The sequence below is a fragment of the Anomalospiza imberbis genome, chromosome 12, assembly GCF_031753505.1.
Source record: "Anomalospiza imberbis isolate Cuckoo-Finch-1a 21T00152 chromosome 12, ASM3175350v1, whole genome shotgun sequence".
In the NCBI taxonomy this organism is placed as follows: domain Eukaryota; kingdom Metazoa; phylum Chordata; class Aves; order Passeriformes; family Viduidae; genus Anomalospiza; species Anomalospiza imberbis.
In genome coordinates, this window is record NC_089692.1 from 2,426,152 (window position 1) to 2,452,027 (window position 25,876).

A 25,876-nucleotide genomic window follows, 5' to 3' on the forward strand; every position below is an offset into this window, starting at 1 on the left:
CCCTTCCCATCACACGAGCATTTTTAGTGCATTCCAGAGGAACACACAGGAAAAGCAAGAGCTCTGTCGTGCCCGTGTTAATGAAAGCCCAAGTTAAGGGCACCTGGTTCCTCCCCAGAGCCCCAGGACAGCCACACCAGCAGAGCTCTGGCTGCAGCACTGGTGATCCCTGAGAAATGGCACTGCTTGCCCACAGGCTGCTGCCTAAACACAGACCACGTATTTATTCCTGCTGCCATCCACCTATCTGTCCAGTTATCTTCTTTTGTTTCATATGTTTAATTTTAAACCTAATGTCAAAACTCCAAGTATAAAATGAAATACATTTTTGTTTAAAATACTCTGGGCAATTTTTATAGAACATCCTTTTGAAAAAAAAAAAAGTGCAGAGATCAATTTTTTTAAGTCCATCCCGCAGGCACCATCATTTAATTATGAGTGAGACATAAATTATGCATTTACACATTGTTGCATTTTCTATAAAATGGTGTGGAGATTTTTTTGTAGTTTTTGGAACTCTCTCTTTCTTCCTAGAGGCACTTTGGAGGGGAAAAAAAAAAACCTGCCAAAGGCTATACATTGATGAAAAAAATTAGCATTTATCAGTATAACACCATTATGAGGCCAGCATGGCAGTAACATACACAAAATCTAAATGTATTTTTCTGCTTAGACTTAGGAAAACCTGAAAGACTGTGATCTCACCAGGCAGAAAAATGTTTCCTTGCAGTATAAGCACTGAAAGTAATTGGGCAGAAGCAAATAATTTGCATATAATTGCAGAAGGCATAGTAAAAAAGCAGCCCAGACGCGGCGGAGGCAGCAGGAAAGGCGCTCATTACCTGCACCGAGTTCAACCGGCAGTATCCGTTCAAGGGAAACCGGATAACGTGGGTGGGGTCCTGGTTCCAGCCCGCGTTCACCGAGTTGCACATGACATCCCCCGTCTCTGGGAAGATCTCTTCTATCAAAGCCTTCTCCCCACTCAATGCAATTCTCTCCCCCAGATCTGGAGTCACTCTTACAACCAAGCAGTCACAAGGCTGGAAATGTTTCCTTTGTTCTTTCTCTTGTTTCCATCGCTCAAGTTCCTTAATCATTGGCTGCAGCTGGTAATACTTTGCTTCTTCATATAAAAGATTAAAGTCCTGGGAAAAAAAAAAAAGAGAGGGAGAGTGAGAAACTAGAAATGCTTATAGTTCCCTTTTAAAAATGAGTATTGTTCCTGTTTGACCTACTTAGGCTTATGTATTGTCAGCAAGAGAGCAAAGGCAACAGGTACCCACATACTCACACCTCCACAGAAAACCACACGGTGCTGGTGTTGAATTGCTTGAGCTGACTGAGAAGTTCCCATTGCACTGAATTATCCTTCCATTTATTATCCCACAAGCTCAATGCCAGAAGGCTTCACTCTTGGGTTAAGAAATCAAAATAGCTGGCTGCAATAATCAAAGCCCACTGGTGTAAGAGAACACGTTCCAAGCCCTGCTCTTCACCCGTGGCCTCGGACACTCCTGATCTCACAGCAGATCTCAGGCTTCGCTGTCGCCTCTCACGCCCGATGGGAGATGGAGATGTCAGTTCAGCTTCACTTCTCACCTGTCTTTGCTGAGGCTGAAATTCAGCTACAGCAGCTGAGCTGCTGCCTGCAGTTTATGACTATTCATGTATTTCAAGTGTACCTGGGAGCCTGGTAAATTACACAGAGGTAGTGACCATCCTGCTGGCTGGGAGCTCAGCTGTGTGCTCCAAGGGCTGAAAAGAAGCAGTTCTTCCCTGCCATTTGTCCACCACTTCACTTGGGCTTTGGGAAATTCAGATTCCCAGTTTGATCCAATTCCCAGTTCAGTGATTGTTTCATCAGATTCTGACAGATCTTCCCACTCAGCTGAAATATCTGAGAGTCCATGGAGGCAAAGGGTGTGAGCACCCCCAGCCCTGAGGAAGCAGCTGAGCCCCCCAGGCCCCGCCAGATGAGGAGGAGAGGGACAAGGCTCCTGGGGGAACTTTGCTCCCCCAGCCTCCTCCAGCCTCTGAGAGGAAGAGGAGCAACAAGAGCTCAGCTCCTCCCTGCAGAGACCTGGCTTTGCTTTCCCTGCTCTTGCACCTCCTTACACACACGAACGCTGCACCACAGGTGCTTTTATGGGGTGTGCTGGAGGTCCAACACCTGGGACAAAGGCCAGTTCTACACCAGTGAAATGAAAAATAAACTAAATGAAAAGAAAAATCAAGACTGAAATGACTGAGATAATTTGACTGGAAAGAATGATATGACAAGAAGCAATCAAGAAATGGGCACCAAAATCACATGAAAAATAACGGGTGTGCTGCTGCCCCAGGACTCAGGAGGAGGGGAAATCAAAGGCCAATGAACACGCAGCACAAAAAGGTGTGACTCTACATAGTGGTTTGGAATTAACCTGTAAAATCTCCTGCTGCAGGGTATTACTGAACCAAAGCAGTTATCTCTGCTCAGATTTGGCACCACAGACCCACCGGTAGTGGAGGTGCTCCTTCACCCCAGGCCTGCCTGCAGCCTGGAGACATATGAATATTCACAGTGACAGGGCAAGGTGATCGACTTACAAAAAGGACATCCAATCCTTTACATCTCTTTGATGTCTGCTGAGGTTGGGACAATGTGCACACAGCTAAGGGAGAAAAAAGGACTGGAGGATGAGGAGCAGAGAGGAAGAGGGATAAGAGCGAGTGGGAACAAATGAGGGCAACAAACACTCTCACAGGACAGCCTGAAGATGGAAAACACAGAAGATTAAAGGAGAAATCATGCAGAGAGCATGCTGCAAACAACCGACAACCAGTGTTGGAACAGGCCAGGCAGAGCTGTGGAGGCTGTGCACTACCTGGGCTCAGGTAAGACAGCATCAGCCCCGAAGCCTCATCCTCTGAGGGAAGGTGTTCTCACCCTTCCCAAAACCAGCACTCTGCTGAACCATTACTGCTTTTCTCTGTCCACCAGTGATGCTCCCTGGGAATTGAACAGGGGATCAGTTTAAACCTACAGGGATTAGTGGCCTAAATAAAAAAAAGAATTCTGAAGTCTCTGTGCAGGACACTGGATCAGCACCGTCTACCACTGAACCGTGTTCACTACCAGAGGTGTGTGCAGTGGCCTGCCAAATGTTCACCTGGCGTCTGCTGGTGCCATGGACTGCTTTTCCAAGCAAGGAAACATGAAATGCTAAGGAAAAATGTAATGGTGTAGAGTGGACAGGAGCACCCAGTACTTTCTGAAGGCAATGGAAAGTCATCTGCTGTTTTCAGTAGGTCCTGAAAACCCAGTTTTAGAGTATCTGGGTTCATGGACACTATAAAATACGGTATTATTTGTAAAATCAATCAAGTGAATATGTGCTAAGAAAACTCAACAGTAAAACCTGGAAGAGATGGTACAGTGATAGAACAGCCCTTCATTTCTGAGAGCAGAGAGCAGCACGGGGCTCCTGAGGCTGGATGCAAAGCCCATTACATTACAGAGTCTCTGACTGCCTTCCCTGGCTTTGGACTAGCCTGACAGTATCCTGAATCACAGCATTCAATGGTCCTGCACCCTCGGGCCAGAAAAGCAATGCCATAAAACAAGCAAAACCCAGATCACACCACCCCTACTTCTCCCACAGCCAACTCAGCCCACCCCATCAACTTCAGCCTTTCAGTGACTCTACTATCTGTCATTTGCCCTAAAATGAACAGGATAAATTTTACATGCTGATACCATTTTGTGAGAAGAAAACCCGCTTTCAAATGGAACAGCTCTTCCACTACTGTTCCCAGAATGACAGAGCCACACTTCAGGGGGCTGTGTGGAAATCAGGGCTGAGCTGGAGCATCACAGGCTCTGTGGACAAAGTGAGCACCTGCGACACCAGCCTGGGCTGAGCCACGGTGTTGGGGTTAATCTCTGAAGTCAGACTCATGCCTGTGTGTGTTCCACACCTGGGTTCAGCACAAACATGGGAAGGGTTGTGCACCTGAAGAAGGGCCCTGTAACAGGCCCTGGGAGCTGAGGTGTGATTTCAGAGAATCAGGGCACTACTGCCAGGCAGCGCCACTAAGGGCAATTTGTTGTGCGGTAGCACAGTAACAAGTGGAGGGGATAAAAAAGAGTCTTCTGTAGTAAGAGAAATTCACTGCTGTCCACCAGTGACAGCGCTGGGAAGGGACACCTTGTGTGACCCCACTGCACTGCTGCCCACAGCCACCAGCAGCAAACACTGCCCTTGCTCCTTTATGGGACATCTGGCCTTTCTGCAGGGAGGGACTGGGGCATCCTGAGGGAATCTGACAGTGTGTTTAGGGAGGGAAGAGGGTTTCACAGAGCCAGGAATACAGCATGAGTGGCTCACAGCATGGGGGTCAGGCTCTTGTGGGCTCTGCACACCAAGCCCACAATTTTTTCCTTCAGGTTTTACACATTGCTCAGAGTTCTGTCTGTGACCAGTCTGGGAGAGCCCTGCTCTGGACTACCTGCACTGAATGCTTGGGATGCCCAGGTAACACTGGCATAGGTACTTCCACCCTTGCACTGCAGATATCAAATCCTACCCTGAAGAATTACTTAAGTTTAAATTGAAATGTAAAGCAGAGGAATTAAACCCACGGGAGCTCTTGCCAGGGAGGTGCCACAGGAACTGCACAAGAACATTTCCATGCTGTTAGTTTTGATCAGTTACCAAAGGCAGATGCAGACATGACTCTTCCTGGCCCCATCCAGGAGAGGCATGTGCCACTGGCACAGGCAGGGAGCAGCCACAGTGGCCAAGGGCACAGAGGTTCACTGACACTGGGCACAGCCCTGGGGCACAGCTCTGTCCCACAGCAGCCCTGATCCCTGCACAGGGACACCTGCAGCCTCCCTCTCACAGGGGCCCAGCCCGGTGGCAGGGCAGTGGTGCTGAGCAGCAGGCAGGCAGCATTCCCCAGCAGATTTTGTACAATAGCCAGGAGTTCCTTGTCCTGCAGGATTAATGCATCTCCCATTTCTTACAAGCATAATTTCCCTGTGTTCCCAGCTCCCTGACAGCAGTACCAGAGCCGAGCACTATGACAGATAGTGGATCTGCTTCTGTTTAGCCCAGGAACACATTTTACTCAGGAGGTGATTCCCACCACCAGTGGCAGCCACAAGCAGGGTGCTCTTTGATAGACTGAAAGGGCAGATAGCCAGTACAGCCTTTCATTTTTCTGTAAAGTACCACAAAATGCCTTTATAGCTACCATGAGCCTTCAGCTACTGCAGGAACTAGTGGGAAGTTCTGCCAGGTCACTTGAAGAAGGGAGCAGACAGGTAGGTGGGATGCACACAGCCTTTCTCCAGACACAGCTTCTTGCCTACACTTAGATCTCACAGGAAACATAAACAGATCTTTTAAAGATGCAGCCTTTTGCCTTTCACAACATCATTTTCTGCTTTTTGTTTAGTAGAAAAGCTTTTTCTGTGGTGGATTTCAAGTGGGCTAAATTCTGGCAGTCACCTGTGACAAGGGTGACATCTTCCTGGGGAGGAGGTGGGAGGTGTGACCTCCAGGCCAGCAGTGCTGCTGTTTCCATGCCAGTGCCAATGGGCTGGTACAGATCTGCTGCCCTGGCACAGCCAGCCAGCACAGGCTGAGACCATGTGTCCCACACACCTGGTGCTGTTCTCTCAGTACCAAAGACATCTGTATTTTTGTACCTAATGTTGACTCCTGAGCAGGCTGAAATGGCTCTTTCTGTCCATTTTTCACTTGTTATTCTTTATTACATGAAACAACAAACTGTCATCCTAACTCAATGTTTCTTTTGTATTTTTAGTGCTGTGAAGATCTGACTCCTGGCTATGAAAGAAAGTTGCTCACTTCTACAATGACAGCTGCACTGTTTCCTGAGGTCAGTTTGAGAAGACTTGAGATGCAAGCACACAAATTTTGTAACTGTATTAATAAACTAGAGTGGTGGCCCTGTCATTCTGGTGCTACAGGTGATCTCTGTAATCCACATAAAACTCAGATGTCCTGTGCCTTTGTGCTCCTCCCCTCTTTGAGAGGGAATAACAACATACACATTGCCTATGTCTATTTTTGTGTGATGCTCTCTGAGCAGGGAGTGAGTCTCAAACAAGCAGGCACAGCAGCCCCTGGTTTTGTGTGCAGTTAGGCATGGACAGTGAAGGGGACACGTGCTGCTCGTCCCGGGGGAGCCCCTGTGATGGCAGGGGAGATCAAGGCAGGGCAGTTTGGGCACCAGAGGAGGAGCAGCTCCTGTGGCAGCAGCCCCCACCAGCAGTGTGGAGAGCTGAGCTGGCCCCGTGCTCTGCTCCAGGCCGAGGGTGCTCACGGTGCCCACGCAGGGGACACTGAACCAGAGCAGGCAGGGGGAGCTGGCAGCAGCTCCAGCCAGACACCAGCACCAGCCTGGCATGGGCTGGCTGCAGAGCAGAACCCAGCCACACACTCAGCCCTCAGCACACTTCATGTGGCTTAAAATCCCCCAAACCCAGGAAAATTACAGCAACCGTAGGAGTGCTACTTTCAGCAGGAAGACCTGGGAGACACTTTCAAGTTCTGTCTTAGTAGTAGTTGCAAGTGTAATTAATATTCACTGTAAACACACCGCTCAGACTTGATAATAAAGAATCACTAGCCTCGGAACACACATCCCACTTTCTCTGCATTTCAGTGTTAACTTAGTCTGAAAACAACACTGAAATAGCAAACACAATAATGCTGGTGTGGTACTAACATTCCAAACTTTCCAAAATAACCATCTGAGCAGCAATTCAAGTTGAAAAGCAACTTGGCTAAACCTTGAGGCTAATAAACTGCTTGATTAAATTAAGGGGTAAAAACTAATAAATATTCAAAACACTTGATAGTGCTTTGTTTGACATAAAGAACATTTAATGCAAGTCTCACTGGAAAAGCTGTCAGGTTTTATACCTTAAATAGAGTTTTGCATTTAGAAACACCAAGTGATTCCATTTGCTGCCTTTGATTATTGTCTTCTGTCACTTTAATCATGCTGGCAAAATTACACGATTTCTGTGAAGTTAAATCCGTTTACAGTGCAGTTTTAATACAGCTTTACAGCACATTCTTCTATGCATTTTGATTTAGTTACTCCCTACCTAGCAATGCTTTGCTTTGTTCTTGAGCCCTCATTAGCCTGGGGTTTGCTCTAAAGCTCTCCCAGGGAGGAACTAAATAAAATGCAGTTACCCCTGTGCAAAGGGATGGCGTGGAGCAGCGGGCACAGCGCCGGCCCCCCGAGCCTCCAGCCCGCCGGGCTCGCTGCGCAGACTGGCACCGACGGGCACCCTCCCCTCCAGGCTCCAGCCAAATCCTGCTGCTTCTGTGACTGAGCACCTCTGAAATGTGGATGCTGGTCGAGGCCATGATCAGCTCAAACCACATCTCTCTTCTCTCCTACCCCCTCTTCACAGAATTCACAGAATCTCTGGGTTGGAAGAGACCTTCAAGATCGAGTCCAGCCCAGCCCCAACACCTCAACTGAACCCTGGCACCCAGTGCCACATCCAGGCTTTGTTAAACACATCAGGGATGGTGACTGCACCCTCCCTGGGCAGCCATTCCAGAAATTTATCACTCTTTCTGTGAAAAACTTTGTCCTAATATCCAACCTCTATTACCCTTGGTGCAGCTGGAGACTGTGACCTCTGGTTCTGTCAGTGCTGCCTGGAGAACGAGCCCAACCCCACCTGAGCACAGCCACCTTTCAGGAGCTGTGGAGAGTGATCAGGTCACCTCTGAGTCTCCTTTTCTCCAGGCTGAGCACCCCCAGCTCCCTCAGCTGTTCCTCACAGGGTTTGTGCTCCCAGCCCCTCTCCAGCCTCGCTGACTCCTCTGGACACACTCAAGCATCTCAACGTCCTTCCCAAACTGAGGGGCCAGAACTGGACACAGCACTCGAGGTGTGGCCTCTTCTCACAGTGTCCCACTGGATTGTCCAAAACATGGCTGCTACAGCATGTCCTGCGCCTCTCCCACTTCTCCATCCACCCCTTCCATGATCCATCCTGCAGCCCCCGGGACTGCTCTGCTCTTTAGCTTCACTACTACACGCAGGTTTTCCCTCACTTCTCTACAGAGTTTTCTCCCTCCCAGCCCTCATTTCTCTGGCTCCCATCCATCCCACGGGGCACTCCTCCAGCTCATCTGCCACTCACCAGGAACACCAGTGCTCAGGAGTGCCCTTCTGGGCTGGAGCTCAAACCAGGACTGCCAAAACCTGCCCCTGCCTCAGGACCAGATGGGAGCTGCAGACCCTCCCACGGTGGGTCAGACATGATTATCCTCCTAACTCACGTGAGAGTGGCTGAGTTGGCAGCACGAGGACCAGCTCTGCTCCAAAGCAAGAGCCAGCACCACTCTGGACCCACGGAGTCACAACTGACCAAGTGATCCTGTGGCCTAGCCAGTAAAACAAAGTGAAATGGCACTTCAGAGAAAGCAGGAGTTTTCCTTTCTAGCAATGCTCTGCATCCTCTAACTGAGCAGATCCCCATCTGCCATCCCAATTTATTCATCATTTCATCCTGGAATAAGTGTTTTTGTTGAATCTTGTCATCTACAGTTTGGACACTTTTGTCTTCTAATTTTCATACAAGAGGGTAACAATGCTGGAAGTTTCCTAAGTGCAAAGCCAAACAAACAAGGCCAAAAGGAGAACCTTTAAACAATCAGGGCCTGCAAAAAAGTAACCAGCACCATGACTTCATACAAAACATGTCCTGCTCCTTAAAAAGCACTCAGTCAATTCCATTTCCCAGGAATATTTTGACATTAACTATGAGCAGATTACTTTCTGAAATCAAAGTATCTGCTTTGGTTATGTCTAACACAAACCCTCATGGGCTTGTTTAAGGGTTTATTTTTTATACCAACAAGAAAAAGATATACACAGTTCAAATTCTCTGTGTATCAAATTTGAAACATTTCTTTAAAATTCTGAGCATTAAACCCTGCTAAGTGCAAGTTGCTGATGTTGCTTCTTAATTGTTGTTATACCCTGATAAATAAGCTAAAAATGTGAGGAAATACAATTAGTTTAGAAAAACTGATTTAGCTATAAGCTTCATGTTTAGCTTTTCTTGGTATCCATGACAACCTCTGGTCCATTTATTAAATAAGAACATCCCTGGTGTAATACACAAGTACTAAAAATCCTAACAAATAAACAGCAACATTTAGTTAAGTGTGTTTAGGTCAAGCATACAAACCAACCTGCCCCATAACAAACGACAGAACAGGAGGAAAAAACAGATTGCAGACTGTAGCTTTCCTTACCTTAAAGTCATCTGGGAGCAGTAGCTTAGATGTCCTTAGGAAGCTTAATATATATCTGAAAATTTCCCCATCTCGATCAATGAAATAATGTTGTTTTAAACTGTCCAAGACAATAGGCTCTGTGCCATTAAACAGACGACTTATTCTGAAAAATAGAGAAGAGAAAAAGAAATGGTCAAAAGAGACAAAATCTCATTACAGCCTTGGGGCTTAAGAACAACCAATCTAGGTGCATCAATTCAATGTGCATAAGGTAATGCGGGATCTTAATGTGGTGGCAAACACGTGCACGAGGGCAGGTGCCCTGGCTGGGGGCAGCGAGGGCCCCACGGCTGCCCTGGCACCGGGCTCGTGCTGCCTCAGCCAGGCAGGCCACGGTCCCGGCAGGAAAGCACCCTGGAACGCTCCCCCGCGGCTGGCAGAGGGATCCTGGTGACAACGCGAGTCCTGGCTGTGACACATCCCTGTCCTCCACGTCCTGCTAGCGGGGAACCAAGTGGCTGCTCCAGGGTCGGGTTCCTGGCCACGAGCTTGCCTCCAGCTTGGCTGGCATTTGATCAAACACCATCCAAGCCTTTCTGTGCTGAAGGAGAGGCTGCCCAGGCACTGAGATGGGCTGTATGGACCTGTCAGTGTCCATCCAATGCAGAATGTTTTGGAAAACCAGAAACCACTGGCCCATGCAGCCCCGCAGCCTGTGGGACCACAGTGTCACCACCAGCAGTCCTGGGGATGAGCCTGGCAGGGGGAGAGCACCATGGCAAATCTTTTGTGAGGGGAAAAAACCGGGAGCAAGACCTGTGAGACCGGGGGATCAGCTGATTATGGGACCAAAGGACCACATCAGCTACACCATTCCAGGTTTTTCCAGTCCCAAGGAGCCTTTTGCTCTCCAGGGAGAGCATACCAGGCATCTGCCTGGCTGCCGCTCCTCCAGCCTCTCCCTTCCAAATGCTTGCCTTCTCTCACAAGGCTTTGTCTTCCCATGAGAAATAACCCAGCTGAATATATGTTCTTGAAAGGGAAAACGCAGGAGACAGACAGCAACGACCTATTAAGTAATTGAGTCCATCTCTCTGACAGTGCAGCATTGTTCCCAACTGCAGAGTGTCTCGTCTTTCAAAGTCGACTCTTAAATAATCCTGCCACTGAGGACTCCTCCATTTCCCAGAGAGACCATCCCACACTGGCTGGATTTCACTATCGAGCCGGCCCTTCAAATGGCCCATGAAATCCCCCGTGTGCCTCGCTGAGACCAGGGCAGGGCTTTCCCCTTCCCTGGAAAACAAGCTCATCAAACCTTGCTGCAGGCCATGTCCAGCACTGCTGCCGAATGCTGCAGCCACAGCCTCGATGCTGCAGCCACAGCCTCGCTGCCTCCCTCCTCCCAGCACCACCACCCACCCCAGGCTTTCAGCCCAGCAGCGTGGGGAGCATCTGAAGTGATCCCAGTGCCCATCCACGTGCTGGGAAGGGGCAGGTTTGCTGCCCCACTGCCGCTCCTGCCTGTGCCCTGGGCTCTGGCCCATGGCTGCACCTTGCTCTGATCTTCCAACTTGCTAATATGGTTGTAAATTTACTAATGCACCATTTATATCTAAATAAAATGTGGAAATAATAAATGAAATGGACATGGTAAGTCTCCACTGAATTTTGCTAAAAACCTTTTTGCCCTCTTAATTAAGGAAGCTCCAGGTTGTACTGCCTGCTCTGATGCCCATGCCAGCATACAGCTAGTCTGGGTTACTTGTGAGAATAACCAAGTGCTCTCCTAAACCCTCATTATAACATTTACTCTTTTCTCCAACCTCCAGCGTTCCTACAGTATCAGAGAATACCATCCAGTTCACCTGGCAGCATTTAATTTATATAATCACAAGGTAAGACTCCTGTAATTCACTGTGTTCTTTTTTGTTGTTATTTTAGGGCCATTTGCCCAACACAGTTAAATATAATGCTTTGTACAGTGTTACACTTTATTCCAGGAACCAGATAGTTAATTGATTTCCTTTGGCAGTGTGCTGTGCTGGGATACACTGAAAGCAGAGGAAGCACTGATAGCTTAAGGTTCAGTACATACATTTACTGAGTAAATTTGCATGGCTATTGGAAGTTTTGAGCTCTTACATCTGAACAAGCTGAGCTGTGGCTGAACCCTCCTCCCCTTTGCTGCCCTTTCTCTGTGGAGTCTGCAGAAGCAAAGCTGCTCTGCTCTGCACGGGCACGGGGGAAGGCTTGCCAACAACGACAGGGTGCAAAGAAGACAGGGTACAAAATTTTAATGGGCCACTCTTTAATGTAGTAAAGCATTTTTTTGGTAATGAAAACAAAACATGAATTTTGAGGCTCCACTTTGTGGAGTGCCCTGAGCTGTATTTCTTCACCAGCAAAATTACTGCTGGGGAAAGAAACTCACAGAGTGTTGAAAGACTTAACTGCCACCCCAAAAACAGAGTGATGAATAGTTTAAGGATTTATTTGACATTTTAGGGGGCTGCTACGTTCCAAGAACCAACTTCATTGCAGCATGTTGTAATGCTGCATGTGGAAAGATCTCCCACTTCTCCCGTCTCGCCAGTTCAATCCATACCTGCAAAAGTCCTTTGGAAAATGCAGTGCTGTGAGAGCACAAAATGAACTCAAATGGCAGCTTCAGATGGACAGTTCCTGACAGGATTGCTCACCATGGGTGAAGCTGTGGGAAAGAGCACAGGGACCGGAGTAGCTCCCAGCTCTGCACCGGGACACAAAGCTCTCAGTGGATGGGTCTTTGGTGGCCAGAACAAAATGCCTCACACAGGACAAAATGCTCTCAAGCTGTCAGAGAGCTGGCAAGTCAGCAAGAGCAGGGGACAGGAAGGGCTTTGCACTGTACAGACTTGCTGATGGTCAGTCAGAAATAAGGTACTGGCTTGGCTGGCAGCCTCAGGAAGCTGCTCCCTCCGGTGACCCACCGTGCGCCGTGAGTTAAAAGTCATGGGGAGTTGCTGCAGCTCAGACTGGGCAGTAGGCACCCTGAAAATGGTTGTTTTTATGAGTGGTCATGGCAACCAGTACTGTACTGGTGAACAAATTAGCACTTTCAGGAGGCACTTGCTCATGGCATGCAGGAATGGTTCTTCCAGTGACGCTTGTGAAGAGGCAGGAGACACAGGGAAAGGGAGACAAGGCAAAAAGAGCTGCACTGGGATCCTGCAGCAAAGGGCGAGTCTGAACAATGAACACTTCTTCAGCACTCCCACCTTTCTGCAAGAGAGCTTCACTTTCTAATTTAGAAGCACTTGTATAATCTGTGTCCAATATTTAATTTCCATACAGGGAGCAGACTGAGCCAGGACCAACTCCAGCAGTTGCCAGCCTAAGGATGCCAAGCGTGTCCTTGCACTGCCTCCACCACCCTGGCTGGGTCCTGCTGTGCTCACACCATCTGCCCAGAGCACAGATCCTCCCAGTCGCCTCTTCTTCCTCCTGGCTTGCTCCTGCCCTCCCAGCAAGGGGCTCTTCCCACCTGCCTGCTCACTGCTCTGCAGTGCTGCCCACCCCAGCCCTCCAGGGCTCCCTGCCCTTGGCCACCAGGGCCGGTGCCCAGCCCCAGCCTGGCACCTCGAGCCCCGGCTGGGTGCACTTCTCTGCCTCTCCCGAGAGCCAGAACAGAACCTGTTGATCCCATTCCTACTGTTTCTTTGTGCTTCTGTTGTTTCTGCTAAAGGCTTTTACATTTTCAATAATGTTTCGCCAAAGTGCCGAGGGGCGAGTTTCTAGCTTTGTACCAATTTTACCATGATATTAAGATCTTCTTTTATTAGATTAAAAACAAACAACAAAGACAGCCAACCCACAAGGACAAGAGTGCCAGTAAATTCTTTTCTTAGTTTCTTGGGCAAGGAAAGAAGCCCTGTGCTGCCTGCTAGTACCTACAGAAGGCTGCTCCCCCCTTAATCCTGGTGACCAGTTTTGCAGCCTGCAGGCTCCCTGCAGCACCTGTGGAGGCAGGAGCGCAGAGGGGGCCTGCAGGGCAGTCAGTCCAGCCCCCACAGCAGAGCTCAGGACACACCACCTCCTTCATCAACTCTCCCAGCTCCATTTCAGAAGCAGACAGGGCTTTTGGCACCCCCAGCTCTCTCCAGAGCACCTTTGGTCTTCCCAAAGATCATCACTGAGCACAGCTGTGGGTCTGCACGTCACACACAGCTGTTGGGGAGTTTCATGGCACTTTGGGACAGAAAGTTTTTGGGGTGGGGCAGTTTGTTCTCTGGCTTGGGCCAGTTTAGCTATTTTCTTGACAGCTTTATTTTTAACAGAAAATACAAGTTCTTTCCTAATAAATCTGGTTCCAGAGGTCTTAAGAAGAACACCCAGTTTTGTGGGACCTGTGAGACAACCAGCAAGTGGGGCTGTGGCACCATGAGGCCCTAAGGCCCCCAGGTCCCCTCTGCTCTGGGGGCCACTGTGGTCCTGTGGTCCCCGGTGCATTGGTCTGGCCAGCGCAGCGACACAGCGTAAGCACAACTCTCTATCACAATATTGCACTAAAAGTATTAATTTAAGTAATTACATGATTAATATTTAACCGTTCAGTGATATTCTTGTCATTCATAATTTAGTTGTTTACATTTATTAAAAATTGATTTTGTAGACACTTTTCCTGCCCAATGTCAAATCAGCAGGGAACACACATTTCAGCAAACTGTCATTAAAACGTGTCTCTTTCCTCATTTTATGGGAGGACAGGGGAAGAAGAGTGAAATGCCTGTCTGTGGGTCCTGCAAACATGGTGCGTCTGTGCCGCACCCAGTGTCCTCCCTGCTGAACCTGCCCTGTGTGTGCCCTCCTGCCCCCAGTGCAAACACACAGTGCAGCCAACACGGGCTCTGCAGAGCTCCCTGCGCTCTATGGGAGCTCTCAGCCGTACCTGGCTTTTGGGCCTGGCTGTGCAGCTGGAGGAGGAGGAGGTGGCTGTGGGAAATGCCACAGAGAGGGAGAAGAGGGCTCTTTAGAGGTGGGACACCGAGCATGACCTGAAACTGCCCTGCAGGACACACCAGCAAAGCCCCCCCGGTGATGAGCAGAGTCCAGTCACTGCTGCTGAGCACAAACAGTGCTGCTTATCTCTCAAATATTTGCTCAAGGTGGGTAGGACAGATACTGTTATCTGCTTAGAAGAGAAAAAATGCCATGAATTGGAGCAGAGGTGCTTGACAGGCCTTACACAGTGTCCGGCCCTGCTGCTCACATAGCTGTGTCTGTCAGGAGTCTGCTCCTTGCCCCGTCACAAGGCTGGCAAAGCACTGTGGAAAGCCTCTCAAGTGCTGTGCCAGCTCTCTGCTGGCACTGCCACAGCCCAGCTGAAGCAGCACAGGCTGAGTGGGCAGTTCACAGTGCTGTCAGACCTTCCCAGTAGCGTTTTTCCTATTTCCATTATTTCTATGAAACTGTTTGGATTTGTGCACAAGTTCCCAGCAAAGCAAACCATCATGGGGAAAGTACCTGCAGCTGCTTTCCCCAGGGAGGTACCTTGAAACACCCAGCCCGTCTGAAAAGCAGGCCAGGCTGGCCAGAGGAGGACAGGGGTAACCCAGCAGATGGGTGTCTTCTGCCTTCTGGCCTGGCACTAGTTAATAGAGAGGTGGAAGGCAGTGCCTCTGCCAGGACACAAGCTCCCTCACGCCTTGTGCAGCGAGGAACGTGGCTGGAAGTTACACCTGGCTGCAGGAGGTTTTCTGATCGGCCTCAGTTTAAAACTTCAGCTGCAATCAGTGTGACACTTGTATGGCTGTACCACACCTTCCCTCCCTGCTCTCTGAGCAGTGATTTTAAGCCCTGCTGCAGCTGGGAGAAGCAAGCACCGAGGAGAGGCAGGGTCAGTGCCCACCCGACCGGGCTGCCCTGTGCTGCAGAAAGCCTGCGAGGCTCCACCCTTGCTGCTCTTGCACTTCAGTCCAAGACACCTTCACCCCCTAGGACCACTGCAGGCACTGAAGTGGAAATTACCCTGCTTGGCTTGCAGGGTGTTTTGGCTGGGGAGAATTTTAAGCATCTTTTGTTTAGACAGTGATGAGGAGAAACTGTGTGTGAGAGCCTGAGTCTTAAATGTTGGGAATGAACTGCCACTCTGCAAACTGTGACATCCAGGCAGCCACGTGGTCCCGAAGGCACAGAGAGGTGCCCCAAAAGGAGCCTCTGGCAGGTACCTGATCAGGTACCAACTTCCAGCCTCAAGTGCAGTGCAGGCATCAAGCCTGTGGTGTCAGACGGGTCACCCACCACTCCACGGGCTCGAGCCACCCTGACCACCAGCTCCTCCTCCTCAACTCCCTCATGGCTGGGGAAGCACCTACCCTTCAGCACGGCAGCTCAGCTGCCAGTGTCCTACAGGCATCACTCAGCCCCAGACCTGTCAATCCTGACGGCACAAGAGAGCTACCACACGTGTTCAAAACAAAACTGACCTGTGAGAACAAAACAGAGACACTAAAGCCTCCAGTTTTAACAAGAGCATGAAGCAGAATGGTCCAACCTCAGCAGAAGGGTGGAGGAGTGTATTGGGCTGGCACGGCCAAGCTTTGGTAGCAGAGGGGTTACAGGGGTGGCTTCTGTGAGGAGCTGCCAGAAGGACCATGTCTGGCAGAGCCAATCCCTGGCAGCTCCAAAGACTGATGGACCTCTGGCCAAGGCTGGGCCAATTAGAAGTGGTGATAACCCCTCTGTGATTACAGACTGAAGAAGAAAAAAAAAGTTACTGCACAGTTGTCATTGTGGCCAGAGAAGAGCAGGGTGAGAACATGTGAGAGGAACAATTCTGCAGACACCAAGGTCAGGGGAGAAGGAGGGGCAGGAGGTGCTGCAGGCACCAGAGCTGGGATTCCTCTGCAGACCCTGGTGATGATCATGGTGAAGCAGCTGTACAGCCCCTGGGGATCCATGGAATGCAGAGATCCATCCACAGCCCCTGGGATCCATGGGGGATGCAGAGATCCACCTCAGCCCCTGGGATCCACAGGGGATGCAGAGATCCACCTCAGCCCCTGGGATCCACGGGGGATGCAGAGATCCACCTCAGCCCCTGGGATCCAGGGGGATGCAGAGATCCACCTCAGCCCCTGGGATCCACGGGGGATGCAGAGATCCACCTCAGCCCCTGGCAGAGGTGCCCACACCAGAGCAGGGGGTGCCTGGAGGGGGCTGTGACCCAGTGGGAGACCCAGGGGACAGAGGGCCCTGCTCCCAGGCTGGAGCAGCCTGTCCTTGGAGCACTGCACCCCTGGAAAGAGAGAGCCACTCCACAGCAGGTTTGGGAGGGCTGTGTGCCCGTGGGAGGGACTCGGGGTGCAGCAGGTCACAGAGAGCTGCTGCTCCTGAGTGTGAGCCCCAGGGGAGAGGTTCACAGAGAAATGTCTCCCGTGGGAGGGACCCCACAGTCCTGCAGGGGAAGGGCTCCTCTCCCTGAGCAGCAGGGGAAGCTCTGGGGGATGATCTGACCAAAAGCGTCATTCCCTGTCTCCCTGTGCCAGCAGGGGAGGGGCTAAAGCTGGGAAGGAGAGGGAGCTGGGGGCAAGGGTTTATTTTACTTCTCATTATCCTGCTCTGATTTTGTTAGCAATAAATCCAATTAATACCTCTAATTCTAGCCTGTTTTGCCTTTGATGGTATTTCCTGAGTGGTCTCTCCTGGTCTTTAACTCATGAACCCTCACTCTATTTTCTCTCCCCTGTCCAGCTGCGGAGAGGGGAGAGAGCACCTTTGGTGGTGCCTGGAGTCCAGCCAGGATCAACTCACTACGAGGAGGTAACTCACAGGGTAACATGTTTATCCATCTCCAATTCCTATAGCTCCCTGTTCCTGCCTCCCAGTGCTGATCCTGGAATGCCACAGGGGTTTTTGAGCCATATGCTCACTTTGCCATGCTTCTGAAGGATATTACACTCATTAACTATTGAGCACCTGAAGGAACTGCAGGATCTATTACCTAGATTTAATACTTCATATTTTGCTGTTCAGACTACGATATCTATTTTTGTTACAGATCAGAGCTAGTCTATATAGTATCAACATGTATTTTTAAAAGTCAATAATCCATAAAGCACATTATAATCTACCATGCAGAATCATTCTTAGGAAGCTCTGGAAGGATTTTCTTTCTTCTTTCTATGCCACCACTAAAAAAGCAAAATTAGGTGTATAATGGATTTTGTAGTTAAAACAAAGCCATGGACAATTCTGTTTTCTGTCAGTGTTACTATCAATTAAAGTCCACTGGAGCAACAGGTAATAAAATCCACTGAAGTGCAAATTACCCATTATTTTTGAAATACCACAAAGAATTCATGGTAACAGTGAGAGATGCTTGCTGTTTATAGCCTATCTACACATTTAAGACACTTTAGCAGATGACTTTGATATGTAACTTCCTGGAAATGTGTGTGTATTCATAGTTTGATGCACTACACTTATCTCTTTCATTTGCAGAAACAGTATCAACTTGACATAAATTAGCAGGTAAGACAAGGAAGTGGAAACACTAATCCCAAGCAGAGAAGCCTGTGTCTTTTCCTGAATGAAAAAATTCTCTTGGTAGTCAAGAGCCACTCTGGCCCTGTATCCCTTCAGCCACACACCCCAACAGGGAGGAGGAGGAGTGCTCAGACAATTACAAGGAGCAGAGCAAATGGAAGGGAACTGAGATTCCCGTAAGCTCTGCATTCTCACCAGGTTTACAGGGGTATTAACCCTAAGCCTTTCACCTGCTGGTAGGATTAGGCCCATCAGCACTGCTCACTCATGCCCAGTTTCTCCCTGGCTGCTGCCACGTGTCCTGACCAACAGGAGCAGAGTGCTGCTTAGCCACGAGCAATGAGGCAGGACACAGCCCTTCATCAGGCTGATGATTCCAATTTGCCTTATTCAAGAGTTTGTCTATTTTAAGGTGTTAACAGCTATTAAAATACTTCCCTAAACAAACTTTTCTAGTACGTTAATTGCTGTATCGTGAATCCTTTAATTTATTTGGCACATGCCTACATCCATAGGTAAGGGAAGCAGATACACACACAGAGGACACAGACCTTTTGCTGCACACACATCAGCTTCCCACCACACCTATTTAACCCATCAGTGATGAAAAGCATTTGCTGTGCTCAACAAGGGAAAAAATGTAGCTTTCAAATACAGGTACAATTCACATTTCTTCATTACAAGATGGCTTGTTCATCTTTGGCACCAGGGACAGTGACAAAGAGCCTCCCATGATTTATGATGCTTAATCATCCAATTCCCACTGTTTGGTCTGGCTGAGCTGCTCTGGAGTAACCATGCCCGGAACAGGGCTCTGACCATGTCAGGTGGGCAACCCAACCCAAGCAGAGGCTGCAGTTACTGCAGTGCAAGACAGGCCAGTCCTGCAACCCCTGCTCCTAACAAGCACTAACTGTCTGGGGAGAGTGGGAACAGCAGAGTCTGCCTGACTTGCATATTTTCAATAAAAGTCACCAAATAATATGAGCCTTCGTAACACAGGATGTGTTTAGGGTAGGAGCTGAAAATTATTTTTTCAATGAAATACTCTGCGATCAAGCAACTGCACAGAAGTTGCTACACTGCAGGTAATATCCACCTACCTGGGAATTCCTCTCTTTATTTTAAATTGTGGACTTACACTTGAAGTTAAAGAAGAATGTAAGCTGGATTTCTGGTGCTACTGATTTTTTCCAGCATAACATTCTGTTATACGCTATATATAGGCTATTTTTTCTCTCCTTATGCCTTTTACTTCATTCTAATTGAATTTTTGCCTAAATAGTGGGGGAAAATTAAAAACATTAATATAAATTTATATGGTATCCTCTATCATGCCACTGTTCCTGCTGCTCTGATTTGAGGCCTGTGAGGGTTCTGGGCCTCTCATGTTTTCTCAACACATAATTTACACTAAATATTGGTCATGAAAATAAACTTAGAACAAAAATTCTTTAATTTAAACCAAAATTCAAAACTAGCATCTTAGTTTCACAAAGGTTTTCCAAAGATCCCAATCCTGCAAGAACTGCACTGCAGCTCAAACTCTGTGGGAGTTGTAGGCACTCAAGAAAATTAAGTTGTTAATACATGAGAAGATACAAATTTCAAATAAAACACTCTTGCCTGTACAAGTCTTTTCTTGCTATTCCTTAACCATCCCTCTGCCCTAATCATGGTGCTACGAGGGCCCTGGTGAGTGCAGGGCTGCACCAAACACCAGCTCTCTTGCTGCTCTCCTTCTTTCTGTAACTTCCAGTGGAGAATAACTCAGTATTTCACTAAGATTTTCAATCTGACTAAATCTGGACTTACTTCCATTACCAACAGCCCAGTAGCGCTGGGCGTGCTGGGAGGCTGAGAACATGCAGCCACTGGTTATATTAGAATACAAATGGGCTAAATCCTCGCTTGCTGAAGTCAAGAGTGAAACTCCCACTGAGACTCGGTGAAGGCAGGGAAAATGTCAAATGGAACTCATTTCCCTTTCAGGGTGTGAGTCTGGCCCTCCACATCTTTTGCATGTGTGGGTGCTGTGAAACCAGGACGTTTCAGCAGGAGAAAGAGGGATGTCACTGACTCAAGGGCTTCACAGCCTTTGACAGAGCACAAATGGTGACAGCCAACAGACTGACTCTGGCACACACCGCTCACACACAGAGCTGCAAAGTCTAACCTGCTGGGGTCACAGACAAATCCCAGACAAAACGCTGAGCTGCTTTCCTGTGATTATCTCCTTTATTTCCAGATTCACAGGAAACAGCTCCCAGGCCCAGGCTGCCCAGGACTCTGGGCTGAGCAGGGACACCCAGTGACCCTGGGTGCCCACGCTGGCCTGTGCTGCACTGGGACATCCCCAGTGCCGTGAGCAGGAATGACTCCAGTCTCTCTGGCTACTGATACATCAGCTTTCTGCTGACAAGCAGCTGCCCCTGAGCCTGGACACTTCCTTGATCCACTAAACTGCTGCAGCTCTCCTGCTGTTGGCAATAATTTGAAAAGAACCCAGCTTGTCTTACATTCCTGCTCCATTTGCCTGTCCTGCAGCCCATCCTTGTGTCCTCCAATGAGTTGAGGACAAAAAACTACACTGATTTTGCCCAGTCCCAGAATGTAAAGCTGCTGCAGTGCAGTGCTGCCCACCTCCAGCACACTCTCTCTCTGGAGCAGACACTGCAGGAACTCACAGGACACTGTCACTGCTCCTATTTCTCTCCAAGCGTGCGTGTGATTGGGAAGTTGCACTCAGTTCTCTCTATCCATATTTTGTTATCACGCTTCAAATGATGAATGAATCATGTTTATTCTCTTGTTTATTCTTTATTCTAACTTTTGATTAAGCTGTAACCAATGTATTTTTCCTGGCTGTTCATTTGAAGAAACTGAAGACATCAAGAACAACTTGTTAAAAAGTTATTTTGAAGGGAAAACAATCCCCAAAGCCCACAGAGCTACACCAAGCAGGAAGATTTGTGTACGTTTTTTGCTGGTGAGCCGGAGCCATTGGCAGATGAGCAGAAAAAAAGAGGAATTTCCAGCAGCTTTTTCACTTCTGCAGCTGGAGAGCAGAGACAGACAGGAAGCAACACACCACCACCATGTCTGCTGGGAAGAGCCCACCCCCACAGCCACATTCCCAAAAAAAGGAGCCCCTGTCTAGGGGCTACAGAAAAGGAACCCCCACCCAGGAAGGAGACAGCAATACACCTGCTGCACAGAGGACACCTGCCCTACAAAATTAAGCTTATCAAAAACTTTAAAATGATAAGTAAACTGTTCAGCGTTGAGTTCTGATGAGCTACTGAAAGCTGAACCTGACTTTCTTATGTGACTGTAAGAGGTTCACTCTTAAATACAATACTCTGGTCATGGGTTTGATTCTGGTTCCAGTGAAGTCAAGGCCAAATCATCCTCTGATTTAACTGGAAGCAGAAGCAGGCCCCTATTTAACCCTCATGCCTGCAAACAGAATACAACTGGATGTGAAACAAAGAAGAACTACATGTGAAACTGGTATTAACTCCAAGCTTTATTATCCCCCCTCCATAAGACTAAACAGCAGTCACTGACTTTTTTCCCTCATTCAACAGCAATCTTATGTACTGCTGGCCAAAATGCAGCCCTCATTCCCTCCAAGACAAGCCTGGCACCAGCAGAGGACCCAGTTTCTCCACTGTCCCACATGTACTGCTTCCCATGGAGCTCCAGTACCCAACTCTGCCCAGGGAACTGCATGTGAGTTTTGTAAGGGCAGAGCTCAGTCTGCACTCCCCAGATGCCACAGCTGCAGCCTTTGGTGTAAATTGCACTGGTACAAATCATTGGCCTAACACAGGATGACTCCAAAGAGGTTAAAGAGAGTCCCTGGTTTTCATTGTCCACTTTCTCAGGAGAGATTTGCTGCTGCCAAAGCATCTCCAGACCTAAACAGATTACCTGCGGCACCGGCAGCAGCTGCACTCCATCAGCAGGGAGGCGAGACAGGAGCCTGCCCTGGGCTCTGGGCTTCCCTCAGTGCTTCAGCCTCATGGGGCAAACCTCAGTCTCCAGAGCTCACCAGCTGATCCCTTCTGAGTCTGACCAAGAGGAGAGGTGCAAATGCTGCATAATAACTTCCCAGCAGCCACGGGCAGGACTCCCAGGTTTTGCTTTAGGTGACCCTCAGCAAATAAAAAGCAGCAATTTTGGCTTTTCAACGCATACCATACTGCAATAGAGCCAATTTAACACAGTACAGGTGAACACCAAATTCCTCTGCTCTGCCTCTGTGTCCTGGTGCCCGGACAGACAGGCAGCTGTCAGTGCCTGCATCAGGAAGGAACACAATCAAGTACACTTGTGAAGCTAAGAGCTGTCTTTCCTGGCTGAGTTTCAAGTGAGAGCAAGTCAGGTAAAAACAAACCCCCGTAAAGTTTTTACAGATGTAATTTCATTTTTAAGCATCAAAAGAATGAAGTACATGCTAACCACAGCAGCTGAGCTGAAGGAGGAGGCAGTTTGGTGAACAGAGCATGGAGAAGTGAGTTTATAACTCTGGAGTTTAATTCCAGCTCTGCAGCTTCTCCCAGCTGTAAATTCGGATTAGGAAAGCCACCAACCTGGTGTAATTCTGTATCAGTGGAGTTATAGTAGCCATGAGAGTGACTGACAATACCTGTCCCTGCCATCAGATTATGCATTTAATGTCAGGACAGCATAAGGGAACAAGCTGAGGTACTGCAAGGCCTGGATATGCTCATCAATTTATTACATTTCACGTAACAGAAACTGAGCAACGTTCATGGGGGTAACAGCAGCACAGGGCACAGCCTGCATCAGCTCCTGCCTGGCATCCTCCACACCAGCTTGTTACTCTGTGCTCCACAGATCCCTGCTTCCCTTCTGCTTTCACATTTGAATCCTGTGTTTGCATGCCTGCATATTTCTTCTATTTAAATATGCACTTTGTTCTTCAAGATTTCATTAACGCGTGCATAGATTAATTCAGATTTCAGTTATACAGATAGAAATTTAAGGGAACTCCTTCAAAAGCATCAGAGTCACGTCTTTAGGAAGGCCAGGAGAGGTTTGTGCATGCACCTCTAAGGGCAGGACACTTTGTGTTCACCTGACTCTTGGATTTACACCCTCAGAAGGGTTTCAGACCGAGCACTGTGGCACCCAGCAGGAGCATCTGACTGCAGTGCTCAGGTTCTGGTAACTCCTCACCACGCAGCACACCAGCTCCATCCCTGCTGTAACTCCACAGAGGACAAGGATTATTTTGGCCAGGTCTATTATTAGGCTCATTTTCTAAAACAATAGGGCTTGTTTTCATTTAAGCTTACGGTAAAACTCTCATTGACTTAATTGGAAGAGAGACGTGGCCCAACACACCAATATCCAAACCACCTCCATTTACTTCAGTGGAAGGAGGCAAGGAAGTAAAAAGGTCCAATGTAGTTTTAAATCTTTAGATTTAAATGATCACAAGCATGTAGGTCACAATATGCACACAGAACGGCACCTACGACAACCACCAGTGGGATCATTAAAATAATTAAGTTAGGCCTAGAGACAAATTCATTTCATAACATGTTCCTTACAAAACAGATACCCCTTTGCTTCATAATCCAGGGAGTCTGTTTTATAAACTTCCTAAGTAGTTCATGAAATATCCCCCTAAGCAGACTAGGTCTACTTGCCATTGCAGGGTCTCTATAAATCAGAAGTTTACGAATCAAAAGACAAACACCAGTGATGTGTGTTCAAAAACCAGCTGTGAAGGGGTAACGCCTCGTCAGCTCCAGTGGTGCCCTGGCGAGCTGTGACCTCGGGACACGGTTTCCAGTACAAAGCTGCTGAACCTGCCTCTTCACACAGCTCCTCTGCATGCCACGAGGGAGCTGCATGCACAGCACACCAAGCAGCCATCAATAAAGGAGATCCCCCTTTGTTTTAAGTGTACAGATGCTGCATTTTGTAGCACAGCATCTTTACAGTACTTCACACCACACTGTTGAGCAGGAAAGAGCCTCCACTTGCAGCAACTAAATGGAAGAGGCAGTTACTTCCACAGCATCCTGTGGAAGTGGCTTCTCAAAATACACTGCTATGCCATCGCTTTCCCTCTTACCATCCTGAAACTGACTGCTGAAAAATACTTCAATTATGCTGCTGGTACCAAAGTGCCCTGTCAGGTAAGTGATAAGCAAAAGTAGCAACAAAAGAAATGACAAACCAAACTTGGCCAACAAGAAACTGAGATAAATACAGTGCTAAATGAAATAAAAAAGTTGAAATTTCGGTATCCTTGTCAGCTGGCTTCTCTTTGATTTTTTTTAGTAAACCAGACTAGTTTTCAACCTGTTACAAGCAGGAAGGGTGGGAATTACTGTGGTAAGTGTAACTCAGCTACAGTCATGTTATCACTGCAGAACATGAGAGGGAAGAGCAGAACACAAGGCAAGGTCAGCTGGGGTTTGCACCAAAGGGACTGGGCATGAACATTCAATGTTCATCTTTTGGACTGCCCTCAGTGGCCACAAGTGCCATCCCTCCTGGCAACAGCCTGGCTGCAGCAGCTGCATGACAGGCCTGCTCTGCCTTTTGATTAGCTGAGGCAAGGAAGCTGCTGTCTGGGTAGGACTGTGCAATTTTCTCAAATTCCGGGGTTTTGAACAACCTGTGCAAGGCACAGCACCACAACCATGTTATTCCTCTGTGTCATCTGAGTGTTGATTTGCTATCTGCTCCTCCACAGAAAGAGCTCAGTCTGCCCCTTCCTAGTCACCATAACACCCACTTACGTCTTCACACAACCCAGGCTGCAAGTGTAGAGAGAAGATAGAATTTCTGAAAAAACATTCATCAGAGACCAGCCAGTCTTGAACCAGAGACCAGTATTTTCTTGAACTTTTCCAAGTAAACACACAAATAATTTGTTCATCGACAGGACCCAATCTCAGCACCCAACTGCAGTAAGATTTGCACTCCCAAAGGCTACACTCTGCTTTCCTCTCCGGAGCCTGTGGGCAGCTCCCAGTCTGGGGCTGTGCTGGGCAGGGCAGTGGTTATCAAGTCCAGGACGGAGCAAACACCTTTGTGACAGCAGACAGCTCAGCTCTGCTGTGGCTCCCTACATGCCAGTTCATAGGAGACCCTGGAGAGGTGGACACAAACTGGACTTTTGTGTATATAAAACACAAATATAAATTCCTTCCTTCCCATCTCCCTAAATTAATGGGATGCAGGGTTAGGGTTACAGGGATCCTCTACCACCAAAGCTACTGCTCCAGCTGTGCAACAACAGAGGGAACACGTGGAAATCTGCTACCACAGTGCGCTTCCTCCACGGGCTCTGACAGACACTGCGCCCAGGAGTGTCCAGCCAGTGACAGAAACAGGGTATTTATCATCATTCCCAGCTGTAAAGACATGCCTCTTACAGATTATTTTTATTTTTCATAGAGACCAAGCCATGTACTCCTCCTCTGGCACCTGGGACCGGTCAGCTCAAGCTGTAGCAGCTCTGGTCAGTCCTTCCCCTGCTCTGGAGCTGTGCTGGCTGTGTCCACGCAGCAACACACAGTGCTGCAGGACACAGTGCCTGCAGGAACAAACACTTCACACCTTTCCCAGAGCTCATCAAAGTGCTGCAAGGACTTTGTGTGACCTTGGCCATGTAGCACCTGCAATGAGCTGGCTCTGCAGATGGGGACAGACAGGTTCAGCTTACACCCCCTGACAAAGCACACTTGGCAAAGGGAGACCCTTTGCTTGCTCCAACTCCTGCTTTAGTAAGTACAACATCCACAGGCAGGGGGGAAACAGAGGGTGTAAAGGGGGAAAAGCCCTCCTCTGGGTTTTTATCTTATGGGTTCAGCTGGTCAAAGCTCCCTTAGAAACCAGAGACACATTTGCTCAATGACCACTCCAAAGATTTATCTCTGAATCTCAAGTGCATGATATGAATCCAAAACTGATGTTAATCTCTACAAGAATTCTTATGTTAATTCAGAAAAAGCACTGCTTATATCCAAAATCTCTGGGTTTTGGCTCCTTTACTTGTTCTC

At 48.4% G+C, this 25,876-nt stretch overlaps 1 protein-coding gene across 3 annotated transcripts in view; it reads right to left on the reverse strand.

Moving 5' to 3' along the window:
* Positions 1-25,876, reverse strand: part of KCTD15 (potassium channel tetramerization domain containing 15) — a 47,819-nt gene that overhangs the window by 8,159 nt on the left and 13,784 nt on the right. For all 3 annotated transcript variants that reach the window (XM_068202483.1, XM_068202482.1, XM_068202484.1), the window contains exons 3-4: positions 9,312-9,456; positions 843-1,148 (exon numbers count right to left, since the gene is read on the reverse strand). In XM_068202483.1, coding sequence (XP_068058584.1) covers positions 843-1,148; positions 9,312-9,456 — 451 coding nt within the window. The remainder of the gene's footprint in view (positions 1-842; positions 1,149-9,311; positions 9,457-25,876) is intronic.